The sequence below is a fragment of the Mercurialis annua genome, linkage group LG1-X (assembly GCF_937616625.2).
Source record: "Mercurialis annua linkage group LG1-X, ddMerAnnu1.2, whole genome shotgun sequence".
NCBI classification, from domain to species: domain Eukaryota; kingdom Viridiplantae; phylum Streptophyta; class Magnoliopsida; order Malpighiales; family Euphorbiaceae; genus Mercurialis; species Mercurialis annua.
This window is the reverse complement of record NC_065570.1, coordinates 13,429,715-13,453,770: the sequence shown is the minus strand read 5'-3', so window position 1 is coordinate 13,453,770 and position 24,056 is coordinate 13,429,715. Positions and strand designations below refer to the sequence as shown.

The 24,056-nt window shown below is 34.6% G+C and overlaps 4 protein-coding genes across 4 annotated transcripts; 3 read left to right on the top strand and 1 right to left on the bottom strand.

Annotated features, from left to right (window-relative positions):
• The first annotated feature begins 1,724 nt into the window (after nt 1–1,724).
• On the top strand, nt 1,725–3,092 carry LOC126665324 (uncharacterized). Its single transcript, XM_050358093.1, has 2 exons — nt 1,725–2,429; nt 2,547–3,092. Exons 1-2 carry the CDS (start codon nt 1,725–1,727, stop codon nt 3,090–3,092), a joined length of 1,251 nt encoding a protein of 416 aa, XP_050214050.1.
• Nucleotides 3,093–11,218: 8,126 nt separating this feature from the next.
• On the top strand, nt 11,219–13,461 carry LOC126666268 (CASP-like protein 2B1). Its single transcript, XM_050359277.2, has 3 exons — nt 11,219–11,520; nt 11,605–11,737; nt 13,084–13,461. Exons 1-3 carry the CDS (start codon nt 11,297–11,299, stop codon nt 13,333–13,335), a joined length of 609 nt encoding a protein of 202 aa, XP_050215234.1. The 5' UTR covers nt 11,219–11,296; the 3' UTR covers nt 13,336–13,461.
• Nucleotides 13,462–15,690: 2,229 nt separating this feature from the next.
• Nucleotides 15,691–20,282, top strand: LOC126664887 (protein NAR1). The gene is made up of 11 exons (XM_050357499.2): nt 15,691–16,012; nt 16,113–16,204; nt 16,551–16,704; nt 16,793–16,979; nt 17,105–17,231; nt 17,347–17,521; nt 17,638–17,687; nt 17,783–17,954; nt 18,570–18,696; nt 19,243–19,334; nt 19,840–20,282. Exons 1-11 carry the CDS (start codon nt 15,881–15,883, stop codon nt 19,990–19,992), a joined length of 1,461 nt encoding a protein of 486 aa, XP_050213456.1. The 5' UTR covers nt 15,691–15,880; the 3' UTR covers nt 19,993–20,282.
• A 455-nt stretch (nt 20,283–20,737) lies between these two features.
• LOC126669541 (uncharacterized) lies at nt 20,738–23,844 on the bottom strand. The gene is made up of 5 exons (XM_050363386.1): nt 23,177–23,844; nt 22,607–22,825; nt 21,687–21,782; nt 21,374–21,481; nt 20,738–21,107 (listed from the first exon to the last, which is right to left on the bottom strand). Exons 1-5 carry the CDS (start codon nt 23,687–23,689, stop codon nt 20,901–20,903), a joined length of 1,143 nt encoding a protein of 380 aa, XP_050219343.1. The 5' UTR covers nt 23,690–23,844; the 3' UTR covers nt 20,738–20,900.
• Between the last annotated feature and the right edge of the window lie 212 nt (nt 23,845–24,056).

Genomic DNA, 24,056 nt, shown 5'->3' with positions numbered 1-24,056 from the left:
ATAATTATTGTTTAGTGACGGATTTCAACCTTTTGGCGATGAAAAATTGATTTAATAATTTTTTTAGCTTTTTAGCGATAAAAATATTCGTTGCTAAAAAATTGTTTTTTAGTAGTAAATATAGAATTCAAGAATTTAGAATATATTGAAGAAATTGACTTTTTATGCTTTATTGTGGGATTAAACACAAAGCCAATATCCAATTCTAAAATACCAGTGAAAAAATGTTAATCAAAGTTGTACAAAATATTCTAAATTTAAATGTATTTGTAAAAAAATCTCAACACGGGAAAGATAAATTAGATCTTTTCGGTCCATAAATATTTATCGCTTTGGAAGAAAATTAGTTCATGATGGAGTCAAGCCTGCCTTCTGGATTAAACTTGTAAAATAGGGTAGAAGGTCAATTGTACGGTGGGTATCTGATTAACTCTCTGATGATAAAGCCAGTTTAGGCTTTGAGCAGCTTTTCTGTATATAAAATGTAATTGTGTGTTTAGGCATACCTCAACCTTCTTATACAGTTGTGAGAGAATTTGGTTGATCTCCCATCAAATCCATAGGAACGATTGTACTTGATGTCAAGCTAGGGAGAACAAGGAAAAGTAAGAATTGCCCACACGATTTAGTGTCGTGGAAATCGACCTGCCGTACAACGCAATATTTGGGAGACCATTCCTCCACGATTCGGTAGCCGTAACAAGTGTGAAAACACTAACAATGAAGATACCGACAAAGTAAGGAATCGTTATAGTACAAGGAAACCGAACCACGACGAAAGAATGCTACGATCTGGCGATAAAGGAATCTTTGGAAACTGCCCATTGAAGAAATTCTCAATCACGACACTGAAGAAAAAGAAACAGCCCCGGAGGGCGAGACAATGAAGCTGAAGCTTAAGGTGGAGAAAAAGGTAAACCTAGGAGCGAGCATGGACCCCAAAATTGAAAAGGAAACCGTAAAAATGCTAAAAAGGAACATTAGAACGTTCGCCGCCAAAGTTTCAGAGATCGTAGGAATAGACCCACACGTCATAACCCACGAGCTGAATGTAGCAGAGACAGTGAATCCAGTTAGACATAAGAAAAGGAAATTTTCGGAAGAAAAACAAAGAATGATAGCTGGAGAAGTGGAGAAATTCGAGAAGTTTGGATTCATCAGAGAAGTGCACTACCCTGAATAAGTAGCCAACGTGGTGATCGTAAAGAAAACTAATGGAAAAAACAGGATGTGTGTAGATTACACCGACTTAAACAAAGCATGCCCCAAGGATAGCTACCCGCTACCAGATATTGACCAACTCGTGGACTCGACCGCCGGACATGCAATGTAAAGCTTAGCGGATGCTGCCGAAGGCTATCATCAGATATAAATGAAAGAACAAGATCAAGAGAAAACGTCATTCATCACTAAAGGAGGAACCTACTGCTACACGGCGATGCCCTTCGGGCTGAAAAACGCTGGAGCAACATACCAGAGGCTCATGAATGTTCAAAGACGAAATTGTAAAGCGAGTCCAAGTATACGTGGACGACTTAATCATCAAGAGTGAAAACGAGGAAAGCCATGTAAAAGATCCGGAGGAAACATTCAAGATCCTAAATAAATTTGGGATGAAGTTGAACCCGGATAAATGCACGTTCGGAGTACAAGGAGGAAAATTCATGGGATTCATGATATCCTAGAGAGGAATATAGGCGAATCCGGAAAAGATCAAGGCGATAATGGACATGAAGGCACCTCGAAATATAAACGAGGTTCAAAAGCTCAATGGGCGAATCACCGCACTCGGAAGATTCATGTCCTGCTCGGTCAAAAGAAGTTTGTCGTTCTTCAATGCCCTAAAAGGGACACAAAAACTCGAATGGAATAGAGATTGCGAGGAAGCATTCAAGGAACTGAAGAAATTCTTGACCACACCACCATTGCTTAGTCGACCGTTAAAGGGAGAAACACTCTACTTATACATCTGCGCGAGGAAAGAAACCATAGAGGCAGTGATGGTAAGAGAGGAAGATGGCAAGTTGAAACCAATTTATTATATCAGCCGAGTTCTAAAAGGAGCGGAAACGAGGTACCCGAAGATTGAAAAAATGGCGTTCGCCGTAGTGACTACAACTAAAAAATTGAAATACTACTTCCAAAGCCACAACATGGTAGTAAGAACAAATCAACCTCTGAGAAAGGCGATTCAGAGGCCTGAAACGTCCGGAAGACTCGTCCATTGGTCCATCCAACTTAGCGAACATGACATCCAATACGAACCCCGTCATACACTCAAGGCCCAGGCCTTGGCGGATTTCATAGCCGAGATACCTCCTGGTGAACCAGAAGAACTTGTACCAGAATTACTAAGGGAACTTTACGTAGATGGAGCTTCAAATGAAAAAGGAGTAGGAGCGGGAGCTATTCTCAAAGGACCTAGAAAGGTAAAAATCAAATACGGAGTAAATATCAAATTCGCCGCTAGCAATAACGCTGCAGAATATGAAGCCCTAATTGCAGGACTCGGTTTAGCTCTGGAAATAAAAACATAAATTCTGAAGATCTACAGCGATTCTCAGCTAGTAGTAAATCAACTCAATGGAGAATACCAGGCTAAAGAAACAGGAATGATTGAATATTTGGAGAAAGTCACAAAACTATTTCGGAGATTAGAAGCACAGGGAGGACAATGGGAAATTATACAATTCTCACGAGAGGTAAAAATCGACGTTGACGCCATTGCCAAATCAGCATCCGAGCAAGGAGACCTATTCATGAAAATGCAGCTAAAGGAAACTCTCGAATCACCAAGTATCAAAGAAGAAGAAATAATGACTATTGACGAAGCCGATTCCTGGATGACCCCGTTAATCAAATACTTAGACCAAGGAGAATTACCAACAAACAATATTGAAGCCATCCGAACCATCCGTAAATTTGCCAAATACTCGTACCACAATAGAGTTCTCTACCGAACCTCATTAACTCACCCTTGGGCAAGATGTGTCTCGCACGAGAGCGGAAGCCTAATCCTGAAGGAAATCCATGAAGGAATATACGGGGCACACGAAGGAGAGGTCACCATCGCAAGAAAAACAATGCTTTAAGGCTACTACTGGCCGACCATCAAAGAGGATGCGAAAGCCCTGGTAAAAAAAAAGTGATAAATGCCAAAGGCACAACAATGTTAGTCACAGGATGGCGGTACCACAGGTAACTCTAGAGAGTCCTTGGCCATTCGCCACATGGGGAATCAATATAGTAGGGCCATTCGAAACAGGAAGAAACCAGATGAAATTTCTGATCATAGCAGTCGAACACTTCATAAAGTGGGTCGAAGTAGTGCTAGTCTCAACCATAACCGCTGCTAGAGTGGAAGAGTTCTTTAAAAACGAAGTAATATGTCGATTCGGCATACCTCACAAAATAGTAGCAGATAATGGAAAGCAATTTGATTGCAAAATATTCAAGAAATTTTGCGAAGACCTGATGATAAACCTAAAATTTACACCAGTGGCGCACCCCCAGAAAAATGGGATGACTGAAGTGACGAACCGAACTATAGCGCAGGGGATAAAGAAATGATTAGCCCAATATAAAGAAAATAGGGTAGACAAACTCTACAGTGTCCTATGGGCCTACAGGACGACCCCAAGAAAAGGAACGGGCGAGATACCCTTCAAGCTCGCCTATGGCACTAAAGCCGTAAATACCTGTAGAGATCGGTATACCAAGTATCAGAGTAAACTACCCGGAAGAGGCGAATGAACAAAAAATAAGGCTATGCCTTGACCTACTGGAAGAGAGGAGAAACCAAGCAGGAATTCTAGCTGCAGCTTACAAGAAGCAAGCTGTCAAGTATCACAACAGGAGAGTGAACTCGAGGGAATTTCAAGTGGGCGATCTCGTTCTACGAAACGCCGATATTGTCAGAGGAAATGTTGGAGTAAAGAAAATGCAGCCAAATTGGGAAGGACCCAACATAGTGGAAGAAACTACTGGAAAAAGCGCGTATAAGCTAAAAATAATGATTGGATCCATGGTCCCAAGATATTGAAATGTAGAACATCTAAGAAAATACTACCAATAGACTAGCTCGTAGCATGTACATGTTTTTTTATTATGAAATAAAAGAAGATTCAACGACAAAATATATACAAATTTAACAGACTTGTTTGAGTCTTGGTTAAAATAAAAAGACTCGTTTCAGTCGAAAAACAAACATAGCTGATCCGTTTGGATCCACAAACAATTTATATACATTTGAATCTTAATTGGGTTTGCGATTATGCATTCATGAAGTTTAAATTAACTTCGAAAAATAAAAAACAAGACAAACAAGAGTTTAGATTAACTCAGAAAATAAATAACACTGGACAATGATTGGAAAAAAGATCAATTATTAATTAAAGAAGAAGTGAATTACAACGCGATTTACAATGGATCCGCCATGATCCAGTACAAAAATCAAGCAAAAGAAAAAAAAAGCTAAGCTATCTTCTTCAAAGCATCCTATTTTTGCTTGTCCAGCTTCGCCTTCACCTCTTTAGCGAACGAGGACGGGTCTAGATGATTCACCCCAGAAAGGTCAACGCCAGGATTCTGCTCCCGCAACTTTGTCCCGATAGCCAACTGGTATTGAGTCATCACCTGGGAGTAAAAACCCCCGGAATAGCCCAATCGACGGCAAAGGCGCTCTTCCTCCTTCTTCAGCTCATCCCGCTACTTTGTGAGAGCATCTGAAGAGGACTTTAGAGACTAGATCTCTTCGGACAAAGTCCGAAACCGAGTCTCTAAGGCCGCGATCTCCCTCTCCTTGGCGGTTTTAGAAGAGCACAACTGTTGGGTCAGACCCTCCGCTTTACCAAGAGCGTGTTCCATCTTCAATTTCTCCGATAGCCAAGACTCGGAGTCTTTCTGAAGCTTCTTCAGCTGATCGACCGCATCTCGACGGTGTTTCTCTAAAACGGCGATTGACTGAACCACCTACAAGGAAAAAGAGTACAATAAGTACACGATAAATACTTCATAACAAATAAAAAGATGAAATGGAATTTACCGAAAAACCGCCGAGACAGGCGAACTCCGCGAGAGCATCGCCATGATCCTGGTCTATGGATTTTATGTCCTCCTTAATCATAATATTCTCCATGCAAGCATGAAGAATTGCAGCGTTCGACAGACGAGGGAGATTCTGAGCATCCGCCCACGCAACAAAGCGAGGTGCTTCGCCAGGAGAAGTTTCCTTAGAAGCCTTCCTTTTCTTGAACCGCTTGGAAGAAGGACAGGTCTGATCCTCGGAAGGCCTCTTCTTGCCAACAGATGGCACCCCCTCCTTAGGAGTTTCTGAATCCTTTGGTTGAGGCAAAGCAGACTCGAAACCAACAGCCAAAACCTGATCAGCAGCAGGTGGAGTATCTTTCGAGCTCGAGCTCCGGACAACAGCAAGGATGGGGATGACACCACTAGTCACTTCGTCCATATCTACAGTCATATCAACATTAAAGTTGTCAAGTAGATGATCAAGAGAATTCGACATCCTACAAAACGACAGAAAATAGCAAAGGTTAGAAAAATACCTTCTAAAGGAAGATCCGCCAAAAGTAAATCCTGACGATACAAATATTTATCTAAAAGAACGTTGTGTTTGGGTTTTTCGGTCCGGAAATCCGACAAAAGTGCCAGGGCGAAGTCTTTCTCTTCGTCAGATAAAGAAGGAATAGAAGAAAGCGAAACTTTATTACTTTGAGTAAAGGTTCACAACAAAGAAGAAAAATAAGCATGCTGGACCAAGAAAAACTTCAGAGTCAATCCCTTCAAAGACGAAGGAAGAGAAAAAAAAGACTGATTCGATCGACCACCAGAAAAAATAAAACTCCTTTCGACGGGAGAAAACATAAAAATAATTAAATAAACCAAGAGAACGCTCTTGGCTGCGAGATCTACATGACACAATAAAGGAGCAAATAATGTGAACTGCGTTTGGATGAAACTGGCCAAGAGGAAATTTTAAATTATAACAAATATCTACAACTAAAGACTCGAGAGGAAAACGAAGACCCGCTACGAACTGTTCATGAAAAACGACAATTTTAGAAGGCGAGTATGTACTATGATTTGCCTGATACGTTTTTCCGGACCTCCCAATAGTGTATGACTAGGGAAAATCAAATTCTTTAGCAAAATGTGTTATTTGCTGAACAGATAGAGAACTTCGGGTATGCTCTAAGCCATCACGAGCACCCCGAATCCCTTATACTACTTTTGACATTTTAAAATTAAAATGGGAGGGAGGGGGGAACAAGGAAGAACAATGAAATTTCGAATTTAAAAGATCAAAAGAAGAAAAAAAGGGAAGAACAAGAAAAACAAACAATAAACCAAACTCAGATATCAAAAACAGAAGATCAGAGGAGCAAAAGGAAAGAAAAAACCTTAAAATCAAATAGGTTCTATCAAAGGAAAGATATGGAGCAACCTTAAAACGCGAAATCTTGAAGATGACTAACGCAACAAAAAAAATAACTTGCTTAAAGAAATCTGGAAAGTTTTGTAGAAAAATAGAAGTGAAAGAAGAAAAACGAAAAATGAACATTTATATTCCAAGAAGTTGGTATCAGGAAGTTGAAGAGATGAAATCCTAAGGGTCGCGTCAGATGAATGACAAATGGCAAAGAGAAGAAAAATAGAAATCTTGCTGGAGAAGTAAATCGACTCGCCCGAATATAACGACTCAGCTCCAAAAGAGCTAAAATTTACTAATGGGGGGGGGGGGGGGGGGCTAATGATGGATATTGAATCCTATTTTAACTACAATGAAGCTGAGTTGCAGAAGATCTATTCTCAGACGATACCGGACTTCTAACCAAAGAACCAAAACGTACAAAACAGGTGGCCGAATCCACAGGATCCGCCACGACCTATCCGACAGGAATAATGCCGAATCTCCGAGGATTCGGACAAAGCGCGTCGACCCTGGAATTCGGACGGATTACCAGATCTACTGAATATTCTCGAGTATCTTATCTATTTAGATACAAACTCCAAATTAAGAAGATAAGCTCTAACTTAACAAGGCGATACTATTTAGGAAGACGTTTCTAAATAGGACTCATGTATAAATAAGGAAGATTACTCCTAATCAGGGTCAAAATAAGATAGGATTTACTTTCCTACTACAACTCTACTAGGTATGCAATCATGTACTATAAAAGAAGCATGAGGTATGTCTAAACATACAACTACATTCATATACTCAAAACGCTGCTCAAAACTCAATACTGACTTTAGCATCAGAGAGTTAATCGGACAACCATTGTCCGTTAGCTTCTACCCTGTTTTGCAGGTCGAATTCACCGGATCAGAAGGTAAACTCCATCAGTTAATATAAAATAGCTATGTCAATTAAATCTTCAGACCCCAAATCACTTTTATTATTAACATTAAAAATAGTATGTTTTTACATAATCAAACGTATTTTTAACTGAATTATCATTGAGTTGGAAATTATTTAGATTCACTGAACCTTAGGACAATAATTTAGTAGTAAAAATATCTCTCTATAGTTAATTGATTAATTAAAATTTAAAGTTATGTGAGTATACATTTTATTAGTATAAGAATAAGAAGATGTTTAGTATTATTCTCTCCGGTACATAATATTTATTGCATTTGAGAATTTTTTTAGTTTATAATATTTATTACATTACAATTTTAAGAAAATATTAATTGCTATTTTTCAAATTTATCTCTAACGAAAAATAGTTTAATAAGATTAAAAAAAACTAGTTAAATATAAAATTAGTGATAATTAATATAATATGGACAATTTAATAAATATATATACAATTAAAATATATTTATTAGTCTTTTAATTTGTGTGAAATAGTAAAATGCGATAAATATTACATATCATTAATACTAAGAGTTTAATAAATTGCACTCTCCACACCTACTTTATTATGTACACCTATTAAATTAGTTAAAATTTCTATTTAATCATTTATTAGTAACTTGTACATAATAAAGTAGGTGTGGAGAGTACAATTTCTTTTGGTTAAAATTGATTTGCTTGCTATTTTTCAAGCGAAAGTTTTCATGAATTTATCTTTAATTTAATGATAACTAATATATAATGCTCTAGTGCCATAATCAACGGAGAGTCTTTTTATTATTCTAAGAGAGCCTACTTATCCATCCAATTAGTAATTGTGTTTTATGTGATATTCAATTCGTTTTTATATGATTATATAAGACTAATTATTAAAATTCAATTTTTATGATATAATTGAAATAAATTTATTTATTAAATTAATAATTAATTAAATAGAATTAAATATATTTTTAGCAGTAGATTTTCAACACAATTGATAAGAGTAATTAGATTTGGTTAGAAATAGAATTAGATGCTATAATGAAATTTATAATTATAATTATAATTATAATTAAGTCTAGAGGTAATCGTGTGGTTTTTGGTGGTAGATTTTAAAGCATATGAGTATAATATTTATTATTAATATTAAATTAGTTAAGAATTTTTGTAAAAGTAAATATAATATATTCAGTTATAAATTTTTATTTCATATTGAATTTATTCTTCTTTTAATTTTATAATAACCATAATTAAATAATTAACTTAATTTTATTATTTTCTATCAAAAATAATAATAAGATAGAAATTTAAATAATAATATATTGATCAAATACAGTATTTTAATTTTGTTGTTCAATCAAGTTAAAAAATAGTTATTCCTACTAATTTGGAGACAATTTAGCTATTTTTTACATATTAAAAATTAAATTGGAGATAATTTAGTTATCTATTCTAATTAGGATTTTAATTATAATAGTGATTAATTAAATAACTAATTAGTTAATGACTATAAAACCTTTATTTATTAGTAAACTGAAAATAATTATTCAGTAAATTTGTTTGTCCCCCCATCCGTGCTTTTATATATAATATAGATAGAGAAAGGGCTTTTGGCCTTTCTTTTACTAAGATAGAAAAATGGCCGTTTGGCCTATTTTAATTTTATTTACATAACCATTCTTATAAACAACTGGTGAAGGATTAATATTTATAAATACTAATTTTTAAATTAAATAATTGTTTTTCTAACAAATTGTCTTTATTGTCTATCAATTATTTAATTCAGTTCTCTTAATTTTTTGCATAATTTTCTAACTTAATTTCCTAAATCATTAACTTAATTTTCAATATTATTATCTAAACATTTTAATATATTTCAGTAAAAAGTTACTAATTCTATAATATTTTATATTTAAAAATCAATCCACATCTAATTTTACATAATTCCTTTTCCTTGTTTTTATATTATATTTATATAAATTACTTTAATTTATTTTTTTATGTACTAATTATAATAATTGTATTTTTGGATTATTTAAATTGATTTATTCATGGAGAATGAAAAAATTGATTAAACTATAACAAATAATAATTTTTCGTTATTTTCATTTCATTTTATTTATTAATAATTGATTTTATTTTAGTTTAGTTTATTGATAATTGAAAATTAATTTTATTTTAATTCATTGATAATTGACGAATTTCATAATTTGAAATTTTTGCAAATATTTAAAGAAATGGCTTGATAAAAGCTAATTAAAACAGATTTATTTAGGTTATTAATAAATTTGTTGTTAGAATACCAAAAAATGTCAACTCTTATAGAAATATATTTCGGCCACAACTTTGGGGTAAAGTCGTGTTGAGTTTGATTTTACGGATATAATTGCTGATCATGAACAACAAATTTCAATCAATGAAAATGAAGCCAATATTAAATTTAAGATAAAATGAGACATGTATATATGTTTAAAAGGTTCTTGTTAATCAAGTTCAATTTAAATAATAAAACGGGTGATAGTTTAGTATGCTATACTGAAAGACATATTTTTGTGAAAATTGATGGAATCTATTTTATAGCACTTTCAAGATATTATACACAAATAATGCAATTGACTTGTGTTGAACGCGATTAATATAGAAGTTTATTATAATATTTCTATTGCTATTTATTAATAAATTTTATATAAATGATATTTAAATATTTATTATTTACATGTCGTTTAGTCCGGGCTGAAATTAAATCCTGGATCCGCCACTGATAATAATAGCTATAGACATTTTTGTAAGAGGTATCGTGTTCGAACCTCCCTCGCTCTCTTTAAGTATAACAAAAAAAAGCCTAATTCATGTAATTATTAACATAAACTATTCTTATATATTTGCAGTAGCATAGCATAGTGAGAAAAGAAACCTATCCGATTTTTGGTTTGTCTTGACTTGAAATATATGGATTTCTGTCGTGGATTTGTTTGAACAAATTATTCTAAGATCCTTTATATTTATTATAATTCATAGTTTAGACAATCCTTATTTAAAATCAAACGATTTGACATCTCAGTTTTAATTTTGTAAACTAAAATAGTTAATAATTTAAAATTTACTTTCCAACGATTTGATAACTCAGTTTTAATTTTATAAACGATTTGATATAAACATAAAGAAATAAAATTTAATACTCATATGTTTTAAATTTGTATTTATTAAATCATATACTATTTCTTTTTCATTTAAGTTTTTTATAGATAAGTATTATGAGCATGTTGTCTAATCGCTGATAAGTAACACAATTATTTATCACGTCATATTTTATGAGATTAATAATTTTTCAAAAATTAATGTAATGATGTTAACTTTTCAAATTTTTATTTGATATAAACTATAATTTTCATAAAAGAATGGGACGCTAATGTTTTGTAGATTAGCTCCTTTTACGCCTTTACAATGAGTTTAATGCACACTCTTTTTCCGTCAAAAATATTTAAAAATATAAAATAAATTAAATACTAAATAAAAACATTACTTTAAAAAAGAAATGGGGCATCATAAATTGGAGTATCTGGTTCATATTGAATAGTTTATGAGTAGTTAAAAACCCTATCCAACCCATTTACCTTGGGGCAAGCAACTATTGCCTCTTCCTAGAAGAAAAATAAAACCAAGGCACGTTTTTATCTCTTTTCCCTAATTCACTCTCTTTAATACAAAGATCAGCCCACTGCCTTGCCCTTGCATGCCATTTAATGTCATATTTTAGGGCTTCTTTTTTTATTATTCGGACCAGTTGGCAGCTTTGTAAACTTCCACCAAACAAAGCCAAAAAGAAAAAGCTCTTTTTTGTGGTGTCTATATAAGTGGAGGAATGCTTTATGTCATTTGAGAATTCTTGTCTTCATTTCTCTCTTCATCTAAGATTCACTTTGTTTTTTTGTTTAAAATATGAGTTATTTGGGCGTTGGTATTAGCCCTGGAAATGTACCAGTCTACCATGGTAGTAATTTGAAGGTGGTTGATAAAAGAGTGAGGCTTGCAGAGCTTCTACTGAGGTGTTTGATCTGCGGGTTAGGTGTTCTTTCAGCTGTTCTTATAAGCACCGATACCCAAGTTAAAGAAATCTTCTCTATTCGAAAAACTGCTAAGTTTACAGATATGAAAGCCCTCGTGTAAGTTCATCCTCTTCGTATATTTTTCAGGTTCTTTAAGGTTTGTATGTAGATTGCTGAAGTTTGTTGGTGTTGGTTGAGCAGGTTTTTGGTGATAGCAAATGGGATAGCTGCAGCCTATTCGTTGGTGCAAGGAGTGCGTTGCGTGATTTGTATGGTTCGAGGGAGCGTGCTGTTCAACAAGCCTGTAGCGTGGGTCATCTTCTCGGGAGATCAGGTATAATTAAATGGTTATAGTTTCTGGTTATGATTGCACCATCATCAAATACAGATGCATCATTCAATGCATGGTAGCTAACCCAGGGCAGGACCCATTATTTAAGAGTTGATTCTGAATTGGGTGCACAGTTGGGTAGGTGGGTGGTGCTAACCTGACTCGTTCCATTAATGTCTTGAACTTGTCTCATTCCTGGGGCTGTCAATTTATGCCACTCACTTGCTAACTGTTTGTGTTATGAATATCAACATCAACATGGTCACACTTGTAAATGGAAAAGAAATGCTGCCTTGTGGTAATTCTTTTTTTTTTTTATAATCGGTGAGGGAAAGCGCTTGCGGGAGAAATCGAACCCACGACCTAGCAGATTGTTATCTAACGCTTATTCTATTTGAGCTATAATTTATCAGTCGTTATTGTAATATTCAAACAACATAACTTCATCCATAACTTGAAATAATCAATTTTTGTTGAATATTGATACTTTAGTTTAGTCTTAATTTAAGAAATTTGTAGGAAAACTATAATTTATAAATATTTAAAGTAAAAAGAATATAATTTATAAATATTTAAAGTGAACATATAAAATGACAGATCACTATGCAGATTACTCTGCATTTTATTTCATCTGATGTTGCATCGGAGAGAATAATTCGCATATATGTCCCACATGGCCTACACACTTGAGATAATGGGGAGACCATTCTCATGATGGCAATCATGTCTTTTGTTAGTCATGCATCTATGCATGATCATTTAATGCCTAAGATACACGAGCAATGTGGTGCTCAATTGAAACCCGAAACCATAAATATTTTTTTTTTGTTGCGGTGAATCATAAAGCAATATCATGTAAGAAAACTAATGAGGGGCTTGTAGATTCGGGAGTGGGAGCTTAGTTTTTCAACATGCGTCTCTAAAATTGTCACACGAGGAGCATGTATTAGGCAATTGATGTTTATACATGCTAGAAAAATCCATCAATAGTATCAAGATTTATCGCACCATCGGCATGACCGACATGTGACAATTGTTGATAAAGAAAATTTTTGGTTTCAGATTAATTGTTAATCATTTTTACATATCAAGTCTTGATGCATCAGAGTTGAATTCGGTTCTAATTCGGTTCTATGTATTGGCACCTAAATGCTAACCTATAAAGCATGAAAACGAAAAACGCTAAAACAAAAACAGAGAAACAATGATTCTTTATAAAAATATATCACAAATAAGAATCTTGGAGTTTCAATAGTATTTTTCAGAGATTATAAACGGATCGCGAAAACTTAAGACTCGAAGAAGTTATGGTCCAAAATAAATGCTAAAACATTAAGTTGATTGTGCAGGTGATGGCATACTTGACGCTGGCTGCAGTGGCAGCGGCTGCACAGTCGGCTGCGTTTGCGAAGCTCGGACAACCGGAGCTACAATGGATGAAAATATGCACAATGTATGGAAAGTTCTGTAACCAAGTAGGGGAGGGGATAGCAAGTGCAATGTTGGTTAGTGTAAGCATGGTGGTGCTGTCCTGTATCTCGGCGTTCAGCCTCTTCCGCCTGTACGGGACTAACAAGGCCAAGGATTGTATTAGGTGGTAGCTCTATGTGTATGATCCTCTCTTAGGTTGTGGGCTGTGTTACATATAAGATGATGAAGCCAAATAGTGTGGGACTTAATTTGTAACTCTCCTGTTTAAAATAAAGCTGTTTTCTTTTTTAAATTTATTTAAACTGAATTTACTTCACTTATAAGAGAAATAAATATGAAGATCCTGTGAACCAACTAATTTTCATATGTTAATCATTCAGAATTGAAAATAAAATTCATTGCGATGTGCATCGAACTACACATGTGAACCAACTAATTTTCATATATTTTGTAAAACCTCGTTCAGTCAAATGCAAGCCGTCAATCAATATAATAATTGGGTTGATTGCAAATTAAATCACAAAATTTAATGTGATTTACAATTGCAATATTAATTTTAAAAATTTGACAATATCAGTCACCAACTTTTTTTTGTGACAAATCAGAACATCGAGCTAAAAAACACTAACGTGAGCATCGTAATACATACTCACGTGTTGTTATATGATTGGTCGATGTTCTAATTTGTCAGAAAATGACAGTTGGTAACTCATATTGTCAAGTTTTAAATCACGCGATTTGGACATGCTTTGAAAAGCATATAAACAATACAAGCATACACAATCAGAAGTTGATATACATATAACGTTAGAGATACTTTTTAACCTTATAGACTCGGAGTGTCTAGCACTCATCTGTCGTTTGAGCAGTCGATGTGGTCAGAATCTAGCTTTTATCAAATACGGAAGTTCTTCGTCTCGTCGATACGATTCCACTGGTGTGAACTCGGGTCGATTCCAAGTTCAAACGAATCTGAATCGCGTCTAGAAGTTACTGGTTTTGTCGGGTTTAGGCTTCGAGGCCCTGATGACATGGCAGATTACAATTTTGGGCTTCGAGACCCGAGACGGATTAGGTTTGACCCATTACAAATTAAGAACAGATCATACAACTAATTACAAATATGTGGGGTCAAACAAGGCCAAATTCCGAGTTCAAACGAATCCGGAAACATAAAAATAAGGTCTAGAAGCATTTTGGAAGATTTGAAAATGTCCGAGGTTGAAGAACAAAGAAGCACCATGGCGCCACGACAGGCAAAGGGGCAGATCCTCGTTTGGTTCGATTTTTATGCAAATTCACTCGGAAAACGATCACAAAGCACAAAAAACATACTTGAATTGATTAATAAACGTTCTAAACACTTAAGAACATCCTAAAACATGTTTCTAATCAAATTTGATGGCAATCATATCAAGAACATCAAAGAACACAAAGCATGACAATCATGGCAGTTTAAACTACAAACACACGTTCTAGGCATCTAAATTAAACAATGTCGACATACAATGATAAAGAATACATATAAACAGGCAACATACATGTTCAAATATGAATTTCATGACAATCTTATTAAGAATTTAAAGGCATGACAATTATGGCAAAAACAGTTTATATCCAGAACAGTTTTAGGCAATTTCACAGTAAAACAAACTAGCATGTGTTCTAACATATCAAATTAGCAGTTCTGAATTATAGGTGATAAAAGTGATGAAAAAATGTATTAGGTCCTCAGAAGTACTATTCTGAGTCATTGGCTCGTTTTCTGTTGATCCGGATGTGGAATCTAATTTCGGATCGATGCGTAGTAGTGCGTTCTTGAGTGATCGAACCATTTCTAACTTGTTTGATTGACTGGTGTATATAGGTTTAAATTTTGTTAGTTAGAGTTATGGATAAACAAGGGATTTGAAAAGTGTGTGAAGTGATAGACTAATTAGAGTTAGGATCGGGTGAAACTACTATTTAATTAATTAAATTCTTAACAAATCTTACAAGCTAAGTAAAAAGGGTTTAAAAATTTAGTTTGGTGCCCGAAAATATTAAAAACGACTTCTGAGACCCTAAGAGTTTGAATATGGTCAATTTAATCCGTTAAATTTGCAAATTGGCATGTAAACTTTTAAGATATTGCAATTAATCCATTTTTTTTTGACTTAAATCACAATCATTTTGGGTTTTTATAAGCTATTTGCAGCTAATTACGTTTCAATTATTTAAATTTGCAATTGTGCACGGATCTAACGAGTTTGAATCCAATTAAGCCGACCACAAGTCCGTCGCATAGCAAAATTTTCTAAAAATCATCATTGAACGCTTCTGTCCCTTATCACTTTTTACATGTACGGAAATAGGTGTCTACACTTATTAATCAAGAAACCAAACCAACATTTGAATTTTGGTTCGGTTTGATTTGATATACACCGGGAGCCGATCATAACCACCTGACTCAGTTCCCACCTCTAACCTTTGGCTATTACTATTAGTTCAGAAGACATGTGTCCGCCACGATCTTTATATGACGGTCATTATTATTAATTTTCCTAAGAAAAGAAAAGGAACGATCTTTTTATCACAATTTTGCTTCTGTTTCGACATTTGAGTCCCTGAAGAATACCAACAAAAAAGAACATCACACCAAAAGAAAAAACCCAATAGAGAGAAATCGAACCCCTCAAGTGCATAGCATAGCATATTAAATAGTGAAATTCAGAGATGTCGGAGAAATTCTCGGCAGCTATAAGAATTGAAGATCTCAGCGATTTCATTGCTCCGTCTCAAGCTTGCGTTGTTTCATTAAAGGGGTTGAAATCAAACACTGTCAAACCCAAAACCGATAAACCTCAGGTACTTCAAAAGTTCTGCAATTTCCTTATTGAATTGACTCATTAGCTGCTAAATTATTGATTCTTCTTAAGAAATATTTTCTTGGTTGCTCTAATTTTAGGTAAGGGTTTCAGTTTCCAATAAGCAACAGCAGCAGCAGCCGCAGCAAACTGCACCTGTTAAAATCTCCCTTAAAGACTGTTTGGCGTGCAGGTTAATTCAATTCTCCTGTGTAGTTCATTTGTTTTGTGGATAGCTTAATAATATATTTTGTTATGGTTTATGGAACATAGGAAATGGAATTCGATGTAGTGGTTAGTTAATCGATAGTGGTTAGTAGGCTGCGAACACTATTTAAAGTTCTTTGAAAATGGTTTATGTAATTTATTAAATGCCTTGTTTTACTTAGTTGAGAATCAATTTCATGCTTTGCGAACATGAAACTTAGTTCATACACTTTCCAACATATTCTTGGTGATTAGAAGAGTTCTTCTTTTCAAAATTTGATGTGAGATCTTGAGATTAATGCTGTTTATAATGCTTTTGGGTGACAATATAGTGGATGCATAACGTCAGCAGAGACGGTTATGCTTGAGAAGCAAAGCTTGGATGAATTTCTTTCTACTATTGATAAAGGAAGGGCGGTTGTAATATCTGTCTCTCCACAATCCAGAGCTTCTCTTGCAGTTCATTTTGGCCTCTCCCCACTTCAGGTATTCGGTTGGATTCAGCATATGTGGATATTTTTTAATGTTTTATTTTAAGTGTGAAAGTGAATATTTTTGAAATGCAAATTTGCAGGTTATTAAGAAACTTACTACATTTTTTAAATCTTTGGGAGTAAAGGCTGTATTTGATACAAGCAGTAGTAGAGATATAACTCTTATTGAAACTTGTAATGAGTTCATTGCACGTTATAAACAAAACCAGTCAAATGACGATGAGAGATCCAAGTCAACTCTGCCTATGCTTTCATCGGCATGCCCAGGTTCATTTCTTAATACATGATAGCTTAGTAATTGTATATAATCTTTTCTATTTTTGTTTGTGTTCTCCTCTCAGACCATGCCAACAAGCAAAAATGTTCAATTGATATCTTCTCTGCAATTGTAGGTTGGATATGCTATGCCGAAAAACAACTAGGATCCTATATTCTGCCTCACATATCTTCTGTGAAGAGCCCTCAACAAACTATTGGAGCTACCATTAAAAACCGTATATGCGAAAAGATGGGTCTTAGGTATTAATGCATTCTCGTTATTGCTCTTTGCATGGTGGCTTCATTTTCCTTGGTTCTCATGGATACATTTACTTCAGTAAGTTGAAATGTAGAATTGATGAAAAATTTCTTATAGGTCGGAGGAGGTTTACCATGTGACTGTGATGCCTTGTTATGATAAGAAGCTTGAGGCTGTGAGGGACGACTTTGTGTTTGAAGTGGATTCTCTGAAAAAGAGTGATGGTAGTCATATTAGTATCACAGAGGTCGATTCTGTTTTGACATCTGGGGAAGTCTTAGATTTGATCAAGGTGAGATGGGTTATCCATTTTGGTGTAATTTATGAGCATCCTCGATAAAATATTTGCTGGTGTTTGTAAAAAAGTATTCTTGCTTTAGTATGCTTTATTTCATCCACTTTTTGCAGTTAAAAGAAGTAGATTTTGCAGCCTTAGAAGACTCTCCTCTAGATAAAATGTAAGAATTTTGATTACCAGTTAAACCTTATCTATGTGTTGAAAGGATGCTAAACCGATAATCATCGGAGCAAATGTCTGCTGACTTCTTTGCAGGTTGACAAATGTTAATGAAGAGGGGCATCTTTATGGAGTGAATGGAAGCTCTGGTGGTTATGCAGAGACGGTATTCAGGAATGCTGCTAAAACAATATTTGGAATGGATGTAAAAGGTCCTTTGTCATTCAAAACTATTAGAAATACAGATTTTCGTGAAGTGACTCTGGAAGTAAGCACCTTCTAATTTTGTCCTTCAAAGTTCTATACTTCATTGCCTGTGAAGAATGCACCCCTTTCAATATCCTTTTACAGTCGTGTTAGGATGAACATAACTCATGTACATTTACATAGGCTAAATGTTTGCATCCCTATATAATCTTATCATATTGATGGATATTTGCAAGACATAGATTAATAGTTATTTTTTCTAGGGTTAATTCCTAAAAAAATCACGAACTTTACACGAAGTTTCATTTTAATCATGAACTTTAAAAGTTGTCATTTAAAGGCACGAACTTTCATTTTGTTTCAAATCTATCGCCAAAGTAAAATCCGATGTATTTTATCGAACCAAAAATTCCTAATCCTATATACTCTAACTAAAAGATAATAAAATTTAATGTCGATTTATAATTTGGGTCTTTCATTAATGGTTTATTGAAGAATTTAGTCAACAAAAATACATTGAAATGATAGATTTGAAACAAAATGAAAGTTCGTGCCTTTAAATGACAACTTTTAAAGGTCATGATTAAAATGAAACTTCGTGTAAAGTTCGTGATTTTTTTAGGAATTAACCCTTTTTTCTATTGTGTTCATATATTTGTGTCATCATATACTGCAGGTTGATGGACATATAGTGTTGAAATTTGCACTTTGTTATGGCTTCCAGAACCTACAAAATATTGTTAGAAAGGTTAAAATGCGGAAATGTGACTATCATTTTGTGGAAGTTATGGCATGTCCATCAGGTACCTTTCTCTCTGCTCCTTTTTGTGCCTCTCTTTCTGTTTGTGTGTCACTCTCTCTTTCTGTTTGTGTGTCCTTCTCTTTCTTTATCAGATACACACACATGCATGTATGCACACACGTGCACTCGAACACGCAATGCGATGTACAGATTCAGTGCTCTTAGATTAGGTGTAGATGTGCTATACGTGCATGTTGAACTTATATTTTACAGTGAATTATAGTTAAAAAGGCTGGCTTTTATATAGAGAAAGGTATTCCTGTAATATAATCTAATTTAGATATCTATTTTATTTTAAACTCTAGCATTTGTATTCAACAATTAGAATATCCAAGGTTTCAGATTTGGTTATTTTCTCTAAATGCTAGTAGCCAAACCTTCAAACGCCCACTGAATCAAATCTTTACAGAACACCTAAATTCCCAATTGGAGCCTTAAATGCTAAACGCTGGCTCCAGCAAAGCCAAGACATTATATTCAGTATGCCTTCTATATCAAACTAGAAGTGTTGTTTTAGCATTAACTGGTAGCCTTCTCGATCTAACAGGTTGCTTGAATGGTGGAGGTCAAATCAAACCAAAGCCTGGACAATCTCCTAAGGATTTGCTTCAGTCTCTGGAAGCCATTTACATGGAAAATGTGAGCATAATCTAATACTGTTTTTCTCTTTCCAGGATAATACATAGTGTTTGCACTTTCCTTTCATTGATCTGGAATATTATATCGAGAATATTTAGTCGTAGAACGATAAATTACTAGTATGATGGTATCCTTTTAATGGATCAAAATTTAAAATATCCCATCCTGATTAAACAGTCAAACTTTCTTTCCGAGAAGATTGTAGTGCATTATTTTTCCTTGGGTATATCAATTGAATTTCAATAAATGAAATTGCTTTTTCAAGAGAATCTGAAGATATGCAACTAATTTGTTTATTTTGTGCAAACATTCAAAAGATAAGTCGTAGTCTAGATGTTGAGGTTGGTTAAAATGAAATTTAATGTTATGGACTATAGTGTTTGCTTGTTGTAGCTATGCAAAGAGAAGTTTTGAGATTTCTACCCATCCCGTCTCTTTGTTCTTTATCTTATATCCTTCTCTTCGTCCTCCTATGCTTTAATAAATTACTATCTATCTTTTATAGGTTTTGGTAGCGGATCCCTTTGAGAATCCCCTTGTCAAAAGCTTATATAACGAATGGCTGGATGAGCCTGGCTCTGAGAAAGCTAAAAGATTTATGCACACAGAGTATCATCCTATTGTTAAAAGCATTACCTCTCAGTTACATAATTGGTAATGCTGGTCCCTACTTCTCATCTCATACAAAATATTGGAATTTCTCTTGTCGCCTATTCTCGAGCTTGTAGACTCCCGAGCAACATTTCAGCTTCACGCTCGTCCATGGGATTACTTTTTTCTGTGGCGTCCAATTTTGGTAGAGTAAACAGATCGATTAGTGTATCTCTCAAACTCTTGTATATGCAGTTACAATAGAATCATTTTAGATAGGAGAAATAATTGGAGATGGTGTTGTATCCTAATAATGTTATGAGGTTTCTGAATAATGTTATAATTGTTTCATGTACATACTGCGCTGTCTGCCTGTTATTGACACGATAATGTGATGTATTAATTGCCTAATTGAGGCAGCATTTAGAGACTTTATATGGCTGCTGCAGTCCTTTAATAAACTCAAATCCACAGAGATGCATCAAATCAAATCAAACTAATTAGTTAGTTCAATTGGTTTTTCGATTCAATTTATACTAAAAAGTAAATTGAAATGTTTTATTTTCTAAACCGTTCTAAACTAAATTGATATATTTGATTGATTTTTCATTTCAGTTAATCTTTTAATGAAAATCTTGATCTCGCTTCCTCAACATGTCGTCAAATTTGAGAATGCAACTATATCGATAACTAGGTGTTAAGATTGAGCAGAATAAAGTGTCCAGATTTAGTGCAGTTTACTAATACTTGGAAAGGCGGCATCAACATGTTGTGGTTTGATTCTGATGCACATAAGGCACAAATAGAAAAACTTTCCATGACTAGTAAGTAGCTTTTCATTCTTTATCGCAAGTGCTTCATTCGCACCATATACAGCTTGCAACTTCTGCTGATGTCTCAGTTTTCAACACCAATTATAATCTATGATAGACAAAAAAACGGGTAAAGAAAATCAAACGATGCTTCCTTACAACATCATATATATCTGAGCTGCGTTTGCTTTCCGTACGTGCTTTTGTTCTTATCAGATCTGAGAGCTTTTTTCCCGCTGTCTGCATTATTTTTGCTCTGGTAGCAATCTGAACTTCTCGATATCTTCCTGGTACGAGAGCTCAACTTTTGCATGTTGTCATTGCTCGATCTTTTCTCAAGTGGAGAATCATAGCCGATTGCCTCAAACTCCTGCAAGATATCAGTATCTCCCTTGTGAGTTGTGACACGACTCCATACAGCATAAATGGAATCCAGTACCAGATATAATAATAGAATAGACAAACTACTGTAATCAAGTTTGATAGAAATCTACAAAGATGAGTAGACGGGTGAAGAATATTCATAATATATGTATTTTTTATAATCTATTCACTTCAAGGCTGGTTTTGAACAAAAACAGTGGAAAGGAAACATATCATATAAAGAGGCATTTCAGGGAAAAGTGCAGCGGTAACCTGGGATTTAGTCTTGTTGGCATAATAAGGTGTTAAACACGGATTGAAGTCCTTTAGAAACATGTCGTCGGGACTACCAGGACTTGCAGCATCACAAGAGCTGAAATCCTGAAAATATAAATAAACATATTATTAAACAAGAAAGCTAAAAGGAAATTCGAAATCCAGTTGCTATCTTAAGTTTTAAGAAACATTTGTGGAAAGAAGAAACACTGAGACTATAGTAACAGTCCAGATAGAGAATTAATTGTTAGATAGTCTGTCAATTTTCCGTCAACATATTTTTACATGATCTCTCTGTAAGTATACTTACTAAGGATTTTGTGGCTTCTTCGTGATCATATGTCGGTGTCTCTGGAGAGCTGCTATAATGTTGGGTGTATGCTCTTGTATATTTATCAGCTTTCACCTGCTTATGGCCAAAAAAGCTATCATACTTCCCAATTGGTAATATGAATTAGCAATAATTACTATCACTCCTAAGGTTGGGTCTAATTCCATGACTTTTAAGTTTTAGATAACCGAATCTTTTGTATGGGGGTTTCAATTAAATGGAACCAAAAGACGAGAAAAAACTACAAGTTTCTAAATTGCAAGAGGAAAACAGTAATTTGGACGTAATTTCAAGGGGTGATAGTATTTATTCTTTTATAAAGTAAAAACAAAATCCATAGTAACAAGTGGATATTGAAAGAGCCAGATCATATTGAGGTGTATGTATTAGTGAATGATTTATCACTGTACCTTGTAATCCTTATCTACCTCAGCTTATATGGAAGGCTAATTACATACTTAAGTATGCATCCAAGAGGTACTAAATAGCTAGCACTCGTCATCTATTTCGCTCATAAACCCCTCCGATCCTAGATTTTAGCATTTTGTTTTCACATCCAAAAATGCTTATATAACTCCAAAACATTATCTTATAGCCTATTCTTGTAGAACATGTCGTTTCCCGTTTCAGCATATCAGTTTCCATGCTACATAGAATAGAACATGCTCATCAAGAAAATACATTGCTAGAACACTTCATTTTTTACTCTTTTTTTTAAGAAAATACAGATTCCGGCTTTAATTGAAATGCCATAAAATAGAACATGCTCATCAAGAAATATGGTTTTTATGAGAGAAGTATTGAGCTAAGGAAATGAACTAGAGTGAGATGAGCCAATATTCAGCAACGGGTGCATATGAAATTGCAAATGATTCCTGAATCAAGAAAAGAAACGATACCTCGGCAAGATCCTCAGCAAGGAATTGTAGCTGGTCAGTGAGAGAAGTGACCTGCCTCTGGAGAGTTGGGATGAGTTGTTTGGCTTGCTTCAATTCTGATCCTTGTTTCTCTAATAGCTCCTGAACCTGAGGATTCATTACCTCAGGAAAAAGAACTGCACTTTTCAGTGACCTGATCTCTTCCCTTTGCTTCAAGCACAAATCTTTCAACTTCTCAACCTGCACTTACCATTTATAATTACCATTATCTAACCATCCAAAATACACATACTAATGGCCATATTTGGCAACAAATCACTATTTAACTCAAACGAATTCAAGTAAATTATAAATTCAAAATCCAAATTAACAGGTTTAGAAGTAGCAACATCATTTTAAAGTCTCTTCTAAGCACTTATTTATCACCTAATTAATCGAATAGCATCTAGAATTCAACAAAATCCAATGAACATATAGTTCCTTCTAATCAACTAATGACCAAAAATGAACTAACCCCAAATTCATAAATAAATCAAAAAATGCAAACAAAAACTAAAACCCGAATTTAATAAGTCGAAAAATCAAACACACTTCTCTGTTCTTCGCCTCGAGCATCAACTTCAACTCAGCAATTTCCATATCCTGCTCTTTACTAGCACTCAACAGCTCTCTCTCACTCCTCAGAACCATAGCCAGTGTCCTCGTATTCCCGCTATTAACATTCCCTTTCACCTCCGTCAACGCCTTCACCGCCTTTTTCCCGCTCTCCTTCTCTTTACCAAACAGCTTCTTCTGCAGCCCAGAAAAGCCGGAACCTTTCCTGGCAGTTTTCTTCAAGTCCTCAGCTATCAAATCACAAGGAATCACCAGCCCTGAAGAAGACCCTCCTTTACCCAACACTGGTTTCTTATTCCCCATGAATTTCTTGACCATTGAAGTTAAATTATGATGGTCATTGATCTTGGGTTGGTTGAGTTTGAGTAACGCTCTTGAAGTGGGTTTTGTGGGTGGGTTGAGATTGAATTCTGTGGAAGAAGATGGGTCTGAGAAATGCGAGGATGCTGTTGATGATCTTGAATCGTATGAGTTGTAACGAGAAGCCATTGATTATGTTTGTATGATCTGGTTCAAGAAATAGAAGAGTAGGGTAAAGGAGGATTTGGTGGGTTTTGAAATGTTTAAAGACGGAGACAGGAACACGTAGCAGCTGCTTTTGTTGGCGCTGTCTCAATTCAAATTTTTACGAGGCGCGGGCGGACATCATTCACATAGGTGCATTGCAGCTTTCTCTCAATAATTTATACCTTATTTTAAAAGTATTATTAGTATTATTATTTTTTCAATTGTTTCGCACGTGACTAGTAATGTGATAATAATATAAATCATAATTAATAATTAAATTTAAATAATATTAATAATTGGTTATTAAAATGGTTATACATGTTTTTATAAATTATCATATTAAAATAGT

Coding starts and splice junctions, on each gene's coding strand:
- LOC126665324 (XM_050358093.1), top strand. CDS start 1,725: ATGGACATGAAGGCACCTCGAAATATAAACGAGGTTCAAAAGCTCAAT. Junction 2,430..2,546: donor TTCTCAAAGGACCTAGAAAG/GTAAAAATCAAA, acceptor TAAATTCTGAAG/ATCTACAGCGATTCTCAGCT.
- LOC126666268 (XM_050359277.2), top strand. CDS start 11,297: ATGAGTTATTTGGGCGTTGGTATTAGCCCTGGAAATGTACCAGTCTAC. Junction 11,521..11,604: donor ACAGATATGAAAGCCCTCGT/GTAAGTTCATCC, acceptor TTGGTTGAGCAG/GTTTTTGGTGATAGCAAATG. Junction 11,738..13,083: donor TCATCTTCTCGGGAGATCAG/GTATAATTAAAT, acceptor TTGATTGTGCAG/GTGATGGCATACTTGACGCT.
- LOC126664887 (XM_050357499.2), top strand. CDS start 15,881: ATGTCGGAGAAATTCTCGGCAGCTATAAGAATTGAAGATCTCAGCGAT. Junction 16,013..16,112: donor CCAAAACCGATAAACCTCAG/GTACTTCAAAAG, acceptor CTCTAATTTTAG/GTAAGGGTTTCAGTTTCCAA. Junction 19,335..19,839: donor AAGCCATTTACATGGAAAAT/GTGAGCATAATC, acceptor TATCTTTTATAG/GTTTTGGTAGCGGATCCCTT.
- LOC126669541 (XM_050363386.1), bottom strand. CDS start 23,689: ATGGCTTCTCGTTACAACTCATACGATTCAAGATCATCAACAGCATCC. Junction 22,826..23,176: donor TCGAGGCGAAGAACAGAGAA/GTGTGTTTGATT, acceptor TGGTAAGTGCAG/GTTGAGAAGTTGAAAGATTT. Junction 21,783..22,606: donor TTGCTGAGGATCTTGCCGAG/GTATCGTTTCTT, acceptor GGCCATAAGCAG/GTGAAAGCTGATAAATATAC.